Genomic DNA, 10,718 nt, shown 5'->3' with positions numbered 1-10,718 from the left:
GGCCATCTGGATGGTGAGGAGGCAGTGGGGGGGTCCCTGTCCCATTGGGCAGGGCTGCGGGCAGTGGTCACATAGTAGGCCAGGGACCCTTTGTTCTAATCCCTCACTCCCAGGCCTGGAGTGGGGTCTCTTCTAGCTGTCAGGGTCAGGCTGGGCTCCTCGAGGATCCTGGGCAGGGCAGACCGGGCTGCAAGGTAGGCCTGGGAGCCGGGCTGGTGCCGGGGTTTCCCCTTCTCCGCCAGATCACCCATCTTCAGGCTGCCTGTGACTGGAGTGAGTCCCTTCCCGCCCAGGCTGAGGGGAAAGATGCAGCTACCTGGGCCGTGAGGTCCCGGAGGGTCTTCCCAAGCCCGCGATGTGCTCCTGATGTCTCGGGTGGTGCTCTGGGACGGGGCCACGTTCTGCAAGACACGAGGAGACCAGGAAGTCACTTCAGGAGGTCTGGTGGCTGAAGACTGGGGAGGGAGTGAAGGTGGCCCCTCCCTCCACCCCTCAAGGATCCCTCACAACCTCCTGCAGGTGGGCCCAACCCAGCGAGCCCTGAGATGAACTTTCCTGGGAGGCAAAGGGCTGTGAGGACGGCCTCTGTCTTTGCCTCTGCTCCTGCCTGATGCACACGCCCAAAAGCAAACCCCACCCACTGGCTCTTGCACAGCCAACTGTGGACCTGGGTGTCCTCTAGGGTCCGCAGAGGAGGGGCCAGTGGGGCTCAGGGTGCTGGCTCACAGGTGCTCAAAGAAGCCCCTGCCCCCCTCGCTCAGCCCTGCCTTGGCACCCACTGTTCCGAGGGCTGGAGTGTTCTCCCACCATCAAAGGCCCCATTCCTATCCATTCTTTAGGTCACCTCCTCCAGGGAGCCCTCCTGAGTCAGGGATCTCCCTAGCTCTAGCAGTAAACTGGGGGTCCCTTGAAATCAGCTCACAGATACTTGCAATGCCCACATCTCCCCAGGCCTGGTAGCTCCACAGCAGGGACCATGTCTTATGTGGCTTTGTCCCTGGGTACGGCACATAGTGCCTGGCACCCGGGATGTTGGGAAGTGCCCCACTTATCCCCCATCACTCCTGGAATGATACCCAATATCTGGGACTTACCAGGTCCAAATAGGGCTTTGGTTCTTTCCCAAGAGGTGACTCAAGTGGTCACTGTGAGCCACGGAGGGAGACACCCTAAGACTGACTGCAGGAGAACACCAAGGCCCAGCAGCTGGCATTCGCCTGGGGTGACCCAGAGGTCCACTCCGTACCCTCCCCATCCTGCCTCAACTCAGGCTGGCAGGCGGGCACCACTTGCCATTGGTGAGGATTTGAGGGCAAACCCAGGCCAAGTCTGATGCACCATGGCTGGGGTTCTGCTGGGCCTCAGGCCAGACTCAGGTGGGGTGCTGAGCCCTGAGTGGGGGTAGGAGGAAGGTAGGGTCCAGGTCCTGAGGCAGGAGGGCGCTGCACAGCCCTGTACGGCTGCACACCTCGGGCACTGAGGCCCCCGGCGACTGTTTTCTCTCTCACGCTTCCTGGAACCCTCCCCAGACCCAGGCTTCCCAGCTCCTATGGACCCCGGGTTGCAAGAATGCTTGGTCGGCTGGGTGGCCTAGTGTGGCCGCCCTGAAACCGTGTCACCTGAGGACTGGGGCAACTCTCCTCTTTGACAGCTGAGAGTAAGTGGTGCTGGGTCAGGGACGGGGTAGGGCCAGGAGTCACCCCGGTCACCGCTAACGAGCTAAGGGGGCGTCTTCTCAGCAACACTCCCGGCCTCGAGTTGGTTTCATGAGGCCTCCGAGGCTGGGAGACCTGCTGGTGGCATCCCACAGATGTGCTTGGCCACACGCTGGGCAGAGCCTGCAGCCAGCACCCCCACCCCGACCCTCTTCCCATCCCACAGAGGCTGTGCCACAATCAGCCCATCTCTGAAAATGGGAACAGGTCCACGGTGACAATCTCCATGCCCACTGAGGGCTGGGAGAGGTCCGGGGTCCCACAGAAGCTGCAGGTGGTAGACAGCAAGGGGAAGTCGGCGCAGGCCCACTGCTCCTGCCTCTTGGACAGAGCCTGCAGGAGGCGCTGTGCTGCATATGCTGTCCTAACCCTTAGGAGGCTGCGCTGAGGCCACAGAGCCCATCATCGGGATGGCTGGGGCTCCCTCTCCACTCTCCCACCAGCAGCCTGGGCCAAAATAAAAGCCCCCACCCTGGGGCCCTGCGTGCCCTGATATCCACTCTAATAACCCTGGGTCCCCCTGCCTGCCACCCACGGAGATGCCCCCCTGCAAGCTGGTTAAGGAATCCCACGTGACCCACCCTCACCTGCTACCCCGGGCTGGCGTCACCCCAATGCCCTCACCTGGAGCAGACAGGACAGGAGCTCTGGGGCCCCCCAGGAAAAGTACCACAGACTGGAGCTCCCCAAACAGCATGGGGGCTGGCATGGCATGCCCTGCTCAGGTTCACAGGGCTGCCACCCGGGCAGGCCCAGCCGCAGAGGCCTACTTTTTTGTAGCTAGCCTAATTTAATGTATCTCAAACCCAGATTAGCATCAGACGTCAGACTTCCAGCTTACAGGAGCCAAGGGAGGGGAGGGGAGATGGGACAAGCCCGTTCCCCCAGTGGCAAGTGGAGAGAGACAGTGGGCAGCCCTACAGCCCACCTCCCGTCTGCCCTGGATGTGCCAGAGGTGTGTGGGATTTCTACCCTCACAGGTGAGTGGGCACCAGCTTTGGGGCAGGTGTGGTCCTGGGAGCTTCAGCTCCCCCCCTTGGAGACACAGGAGCCCCGTCGAGCAGCACCAGCTCCCGCAGTCTGCCCACCACCACTCACCCCAGCAACCTCCCTTCCTCTCTGCCTGGTTTTCGTCACTGGGTTCTTGAGTTGGACAAATGCTGCATTACCTGCCCACGGAGACTTTTAAAAATCTGAAAATGCCCTGCTCCCTGGGGGCTGCCTGAGTCTCCCAAGGCTGTCCCCCCTCGGAGCCCACACCCCAAGGTGTGCTTACTTGCAGCACAGGGCCAGCTTAGGCCATTTTCACAGATCGTGGCCCACTGAGGCTGGTGCTAAACCTGTTAGAGTCAACACTGGGCTGGGAAAAATGCCCCAGAGGCTGATCCCCAGTCCCATCCCTGCCCCCTCCCTGCCCCTGCCCACAAGCACCCCTAGGTCCATCCGCAGCGTCTGTTCCCATCTCAGCTCTGCCCCCGGTCACCCTGAACAAGCTTCTTTGCCTTTCTGGGACCCAGTCTCCCTGTCTGTATGATGGGGACAATGACACCCACCTTCTTGGATTTACACATACGTCAGAGACGATGTTCCTTGCCTGGGCATGGTGGGACTCAGTGGACGGCAGCACCCGCTGCTAATCCCCCAGGGGGCTTTGAGTACATGGGAGACGTCACTCCAGGCTTCAGTGCCTGGAGAAATTCCTCCCCCGCCTCTTTTCGTACAACTGACTGCCAGCTGTAGTCTGGGCCTGTGGTAGGAGGGGCCTGGGAGGAGGTTGCAGGGGCTGGCTGGGAGATGTGGCAATAAATGTGGCCAGCAGGACCTGAGCAGACACTTCTGGAGGCAGCCCAGGAGGCTCTGAGCACCCTGCAGGAACCCCGACGTTGGCCAAGCTGCAGGGCCTAGGTCCGGGGGCCAGGACTAGCCAGGGACTCAGTCTCATCTTATCTTCAGCACTGAACTTGGTTCCTCTCCAAGGTCACATGTAGGAGAAACAACCTCCATGCACAGGTCAGTTACACCAAGCGCCCCTCAATTGATGTGTGAAGATGCTGTGGAAAGGATTGAAATCCGGCCCTAACGCTGTCAGATGCCCAAGGCCTCCAAAGAACCCCAAGCAGGCCAGGCACAGTGATTCACGCCTATAATCTCAGCACTTTGGGAGGCCAAGGTGGGCGTATCACCTGAGGTCGGGAGTTCGAGACCAGCATGGCCAACACAGCGAAACCCCATCTCTACTAAAAATATAAAAATTAGCCGGGCGTGGTGGTGCATGTCTGTAATCCCAACTACTCAGGACGCTGAGGCAGGAGAATTGCTTGAACCTGGGAGGCAGCCGTAACAGTGAGCCAAGATCACGCCACCACATTCCAGCCTGGGCGACAGAGTGAGACTGACTCAAAAACAAAACAAAACAAAACAGGCCGGGCGCGGTGGCTCACGCCTGTAATCCCAGCACTTTGGGAGGCTGAGGCGGGCGGATCACAAGGTCAGGAGATCGAGACCACGGTGAAACCCCGCCTCTACTAAAAATACAAAAAATGAGCCGGGCGCAGTGGCGGGCGCCTGTAGTCCCAGCTACTCGGGAGGCTGGGGCAGGAGAATGGTGTGAACCCAGGAGGCGGAGCTTGCAGTGAGCCAGGATCGCGCCACTGCACTCCAGCTTGGGCGACAGAGCGAGACTCCGTCTCAAAAACAAACAAACAAACAAACAAACAAAACCAAAAACAAAAAAACACCCAGCGGTCGGCAGAGGTCAAAAACACATGGCAAAGTTGCAGGCAGTCATGTCCCCTAGTGTCCCTGAGTTTGCACAAACCAGGGCTGTATCCTCATCTCAGCCACTTCTCTTGGGCCAAAATGGCTCCAGTCGGGACGTCTGACAGCTACCACGGCAGCTAGTGGGGTCAGGGCACAGGGGGAGTTCAAATCTCCAAGGACACGGCATCTAGTGGTGGAGCTGTCACCCCTGGGAGAAGCACGGGCTCTCGGGCCACACACAGGTTGCACAGAATCTTCTAGGCTCTTCAGTCTTCAAGAAGCCGGCCTCTCCTCTCTGAGCCCCAGCTTTGTATCCTAAAGGCAACTATTTACACCTACTCTGTGATCTGATGCCACAGGAAAGAGAAAATGAACAGACGTGAAATTCCCAGCGGCTTGCCTGGCACACAGTGGGTGCTCACACGAGGCAGCTGGCAACGACTGCTAACCACCAAGTTGGTTCTGGAAAAGCAAGCCACGGCCAGACACGTGGCCATTCACACACCCACCAGGAGCTTCTGTTTGACGAGGGTTTGTCACAAACACTGCTAGTATCTGTAATGGCAAAACGACAGGCCACTGGTTCTAGATGAGAGAACTGAGTCCTGCTTTCTTTACAGGTATTATTTCCAGACATCACACTCGCAGCATTCTAACCACGCGCCCAAGGCTATACAAGGACGGATTCTGCCCCAGAAGCAGCAGCAAAGTTGCTCTCATCAACCATGCCAGATGTGGGGGAAGGCGGCCTTGCAGCACCCCTGTGCGCCCAAATCTTCAGAACACCCCTTCCTTCCCCTTCAGTCGGCTCTGCTCCTTTTAAATGGAGGAAAGAAAATGTGCCTGGCAGATGGGTGCTGCCGCCCCATGACCTCCTGAGCATTTGCAAATGTCTCTCTTTTGGGGGAGAACATGTTGCGATAATTTAGCCAGGTTAGTGTCACTCTGGCCAGATGATAAGTTTTGTAACTTAAACATTTTTTGCACATTGCAAAAGGAATGGGTGCTCATTCAACAAAGTTCTGGAAAACTGAGAGAGAGAACGCTGCAGCAAACACTGACAACCCCATGCCAGGCCCGGCACTCGGCACCCTGGCTCGCAGGGGCTCCCGTGTGCGTGTGGACGTGGGCTGCCTCCACCCGCCCACAGAAGCTTCTCTCATTGTGAAAGGCCACACGAGAGTCCAGCAGGTCATGTTATCACAACCCCTCAGTTCAAACGCCCAACCCCAGGAGCACAGCTGGTGTGTCGAGCTTTCCACATTTAAAGAGGCATGAACATCTCTGCAATAAATCTCTCTTCTGTCCTCCAAGTGGGATCCTGGGTTGAAGCCCAGGAATGTTTCCATGCCTGAGGCAGCCATTCCACACCTGGACCCTCAGAACCCTCTAGAGATCCATCATCTGTCAGAAGTGGGGATCAGAGAGATTGCGGGAAGCTGGGGTTCAGAGCCGGGGAGGGGCTGGTCCAAGATCCCACAGCTGAGTGGGACCCAGGCCCTGCTCGCTGGCCAGCCGTGAGCTCCCCAAGACACACTTGAAAGGCCTTCCCCGAGCTGCCTCTGATCCTCTGGGCAAAGATGCCAGGCCCCAGGAGGGTGTGTGGCATCTACATCCTTGTTCATTGCACCTGAGAAGGTGGAACGTGGAAAGACAAGGCCATGGTGACTGCGACGGTTCCTTCCGGAGGGACCAGATTGGCCAAGGACCCAGCTGCCAAAAGCGGCCAGGAGAGAGGGCCCAGCAGCGTGTGAGGGCTTCCTGGAGGAAGAGGATGTTCGTGAGCAATGATGCAGACGAGGGACTGTGCAGGAAATCTGTAAACTGAACCTAAATTCTCTGACCTAAATTAACAGAATGCATCACCACCCACCAGTGACACCTGACGGGTCAATGGGTCCCTGCCTTCCATACCCAGCAGTCTAGGAAGAAAAGGCTCCATGACCCTTCTGGGCCACCTCTGTTTGTTAATGTTCCCCAGTGAAACCCCCAAGCAGTAACCTCGGCTTCCCTGTAGCCTGACGCACACAGCCGTCCTTACCCCACAGCCGGCGGAATGGTCCCCCACCACAGGCTGTACCAGCCTGCCTACTGAGTGCAAAGATGCTGTTTTTGATGACGTGTGGCTTCACAACCTCTCGGATCAGTCCTGAAGGGGAACTTACTTAGTGGACGTGGAAAAATAAACTTGCCGGGGCAATGCCACACCTTGGTGGCTTCTGATGTGGCACTGAGCACAGGTAGGCAGGTCATGGCTTTCTCTTCTGATTCATTCACTCATAAAATGTTTCCCAGAGGAACACTTCCCTGTCCCCAGACAGGCAATGACTAGGTCCCAGGGCCCACAGCAGGGCAATGGGTGAGTGGAGAGCAGGGAGGGCTTCCAGGAGGAGGTGACACTAGGCCATAGTTTAGAGAGGTCAAGGATGGGGCCATGGAGGGGGTCAGGGCTGGCTGTTGAGGGTCTCAAGAGTCCCCTGAAGAGGAGACTGGAATTCCGCCAGGAGAAGGACAGGCACCCTGAAAGGCAGGAGACAGGGCAGGATGGGCAGAGGCCTGCTTTGCGACCACCACCACTGCCACTCCACCTGCATCCCTTGTTCTAAGGAGGGACAAGGGTCTCTCCAGCCCTTCCCACCCAAGGCCGCTGAACGTGGCCGTGGTAGAAAGGCCTAGGGTTTGGGCCGGTGGCCAGACTGGCTCAGGCTCCACCGTTTAGAGGGCCACACGAGGCTTGACCTCTCACACCTGGGCTTCCTAGCCTGTAAGAGAGGGCCGGTGATCCTTCAGGGTTCTGTGAGGTGGCCGTGATGACAGATGTCAGTGCCCAGCACATGGAGGAGCTGTGTCCCCTGTGCTGTGCCACCTGCCCAGGGACTGCCAAGAGCCTAGAACCAGGAGATTAAGGCGGAGCTCTGGTGCTGGGCCCACCTGGTGGCCTCCATCTTCCCCATGGCCACTCTCCAGGGTACAGGGCACTGGGAGGGAGGGGGCAGGGAGCCGCCAGGAGCCGCCTGCCCGGCCGTAAATCACCAACCACGCTTAATAATCATGTGGGCACTTAAGCTCCTCTGTCTTCTCTTCCCTTTTCCCTGGGGAAATTTCCTTCATTTCCTACATTATCCCAGCCTCCCCGAATGTCTAAATCAAGCCCTGGCCAGGACCGCGGCAGCCGCTCTGTGCTGATGTCCTCGGCCTACTTTTATCGGGAGGGTGGGGTGGGGTACGCAAAGGCAGGGGATGCAAAGGCTGTGGCCACCCAGATGCGGTCACTCGAACCAAGGTTTCATTCCTTCCCAGGACAGAAAACTGAAAATGCCACCAAGCCTGCCCTTTGAGCCACAGTGACAATGTCCCCTATCACTGGGACCAGTCAGCAAAGCCGGGTGGCCTTGGGCAGGAGGCAGGGGCAGAAGCTGAGTGGGGAATTGACTCAGCCTCTTGGCTGAGATGGAGGAAGAAGAAACGACAACTTTCAGGCTACCTGAGCCACCAGGGCACGGTGGCTGTCACCCTGGAGCCTGCCAGCAGCCACTCCAGGTGGGCCTGACCACCGTCAGCCTGGCCCTGTTCTCCCATCATGGAGCTGGGCTCTCTGGGACATGTGGTCGCTCTTGCTCATGACAAGGATGCCGGGTGGGCACAGTTCCGATGCTGTCTCCTGCCATTTATCCAGCTCTGATCCCGCTTCTCGTCTCGTCGAACTCTCACCCTAACCAGGAGGTCAGGGTTACTAGCCCCATTTTACAGATGAGGATACTGAGGCTGGGGGGAGGCTAAGCAAGTTGCTCACCCCACTGGGCCATTCACTCCCTGCTGCTAAGAAGGTCCCCCGCCTCCCAGGCTTTGTTCGTCTGTGAGCTGGAAACGTGTTCCCAGGCCAGCGCCAGCACCCACAGGGCCCAGGGGAGGCCAACACGCACCACCACCCCAGGCAGCAGGAGCTGCGAGGTCCCGTGGGGAGAGCCAAGCTGGCCACTGGCAGGCCAGGCAAAAGGCCCCAGCGCCATCATCACCTCCCCGCTGGAGCCTCCCAACTCCCAGGAGCCGGGGGAGGAAGACACCACCGGGACGTAGTCTGGGCTGGGGCCACCTTGCTGCTGACCCTAACAGCCCGGCACCCCCAGGTCCGGCCCGGCGAGCTCTTCTTGCAACTCAGCCATGTGGTGGTGGAGGCACCTTCCCAGGCTTCCCTAGGCTCCCTGGGGATGAGTCGGCCAGGTTTTTAAAAGCTGGATCTCATTTTCTGCCCACATTTCTGACCTCCGGAAACCTCTTGGGGAGTTTTCCAGAGCCCTCTGGATTCCGGCGCAGGCACGCTTCCTGCCTCCACTCACTGTGTTCACAGACAGGTCACTGGGTGCTAAGCAGATGCCAAGGCGGGCTAGTGGGTACCGCTGCCCGGGCTTCTGGCTGCGCCTTCCATGCTGCGTGTCCGTGGGCTCTGGCTAGCTCTTGGCCCCTCAAACAATCACCTCTGGTCAAATTCCATGACTCCTTCCCTCAAATAAAACCCTCTTTGAAAGCAAACAAAAATCCCAGTTCTGAGATCCCGGCACACCAGCGTACTGTGGCTTCATTTTCTCTTTGTCTTTCTTTCTCGGCACTGCAAGGAACTCAAGACATAGACAGAGGCTCTCATTTTACAGGTTGGTAAACTGAGGCTCAGAGAGAGGAAGGGGCTTATTCAAGGGCCCACCAGTGATTCTACTGCCCAGCCAGGATGAGAGCCCAGTGCCCTGACTCAGATCCAGGGCTGAGTCCACAACACCAGGGCCCAGCCGCAGCTGGCCTTCAATAAGAAAGGACAGGGGAGCAGCCACGGTGCTGGGCATCAGGCACTGCTGGTGGGTGTCGGCCAGGGTGGGCAGGGCCCAGACCGCTGGGTTCCCTGGCACGGAACGGCTGGTGCTCAGTAAATGTGGGAAGAAACCCCCAGGGGAAGCCTTGAACTGCAGGGGCAGAGCTCAAGGAAAGCAGGCCGGCTCTAATGGAAACCAGTCAGCGGGCCAAATGCAGCAGGAGCCCGCCCCCCCACACCGTGGTTTCCATGGGGACGGAGCCCGGGAGGCGGAGCTCTGGCATGGCTGCTGCAGCAGATGTGGCCTGTACAGGGCCGGCACGGGGCGGTGCCTGGCAGTGGGGCCCTGGGATGTGGCAGGCCCAAGGGCTGGACGCAGGGGCCCTGCAGCTGCACTTGGAGGTCAGCTTTGGGAAGGAGCCGGGGGCTGCAGAGCTGCCACCTCTGGAAGGCTTCCTGGCTTCCTAGGATGCTCCAAGCTAACTTCTCAGCCCCACCTGGTACTGGCCTCTGACTGGTCTCCGTTTGGTGCCTGTGTTTGCTGAGGACACGCAGCCTGCCTCTCAGTGAGGCCGCCATGCCTGTGGGCCAGGCGCAGGCAGTGCAGGGCTTAGAATGTGGGTCTAGGGCTCCAGCCCCTCTGGCCAAGGTCCCAGTGCTCCACCAGGTCTGCTGGATCCCATCACTCAATGGCATTCTCGGGCCTCTTCCCGTGGCCATCCTGGGGTCTGGCACATGACGGGTTCCATAACCTCTCTGAGCCAGTGCTCTGCAGAATGAAGTGAGCTCAGAACTGCTCTGAAACATGAGAAGAGCCGTGGACTCAGGGCCACGAGTGCCACAGCGCTCAGAGATGACTGGTCATCCAGGAGTGTGAACCATGCTGACAGATGGGGTGGGGTCTCCAGAAGGTTCTTGTGCCCCCTGACCTGACGTGGTCCCCATCTGCCCATGCAGGGCTGGTGTCTTGTGAGCCCATCCTGGTCTGGCACATGGCGTCTGGGTGTACAGTCTCATATGATTCCCACCTCTGGGCCGTAGGAACACCAAGAACAAGGACGACCGCAGCTCCCTCCTTCCCACCGCCTGCTGCCACACTGCGTGCAGTCTCGCACCCGCCAGCACACCAGCCTGGGCACAGAGCCCGAGTGGCAGGGTGCCCTGGAGCCCCGTACAGCCCAAACCATCACGCTCTGAATGCTAGCGCAATGGCCACCCAGCCATAATGGTCTCAGGGCCTCAGAGCCAGAGTGACCCATGCCCCCAGGACAATTCCGGCTTTCCCTGGGGCAGAAGAACTCCAAGCCGACGGAATGGTCCTTCCTAGTGCTGGGTATCTGGAGAGAACCGGACAAGACTAGCATCCAAGAGAGGCTGAAGATCTGAAGATAAACAGGGATCCTGTGTGGTTCTGTGCAGGCACAGTTGTGGGGAGGACCTGG

At 58.9% G+C, this 10,718-nt stretch overlaps 1 protein-coding gene across 9 annotated transcripts in view; it reads right to left on the bottom strand.

Annotated features, from left to right (window-relative positions):
* LOC105489811 (uncharacterized) overlaps nucleotides 1-10,718 on the bottom strand; it is a 72,206-nt gene that overhangs the window by 11,137 nt on the left and 50,351 nt on the right. For all 9 annotated transcript variants that reach the window (XR_011614210.1, XR_011614211.1, XR_011614212.1 and 6 more), the window contains one exon: nucleotides 317-401. Coding sequence is in view for 6 of the 9 variants with exons in the window: in XM_071080746.1 (XP_070936847.1) it covers nucleotides 317-401 (85 nt within the window). In the remaining 3 variants the exon portion in view is untranslated. The remainder of the gene's footprint in view (nucleotides 1-316; nucleotides 402-10,718) is intronic.

This window comes from Macaca nemestrina, chromosome 15 (assembly GCF_043159975.1).
Source record: "Macaca nemestrina isolate mMacNem1 chromosome 15, mMacNem.hap1, whole genome shotgun sequence".
NCBI classification, from domain to species: Eukaryota; Metazoa; Chordata; class Mammalia; order Primates; family Cercopithecidae; genus Macaca; species Macaca nemestrina.
This window is presented reverse-complemented; position numbering and strand designations above follow the sequence as displayed.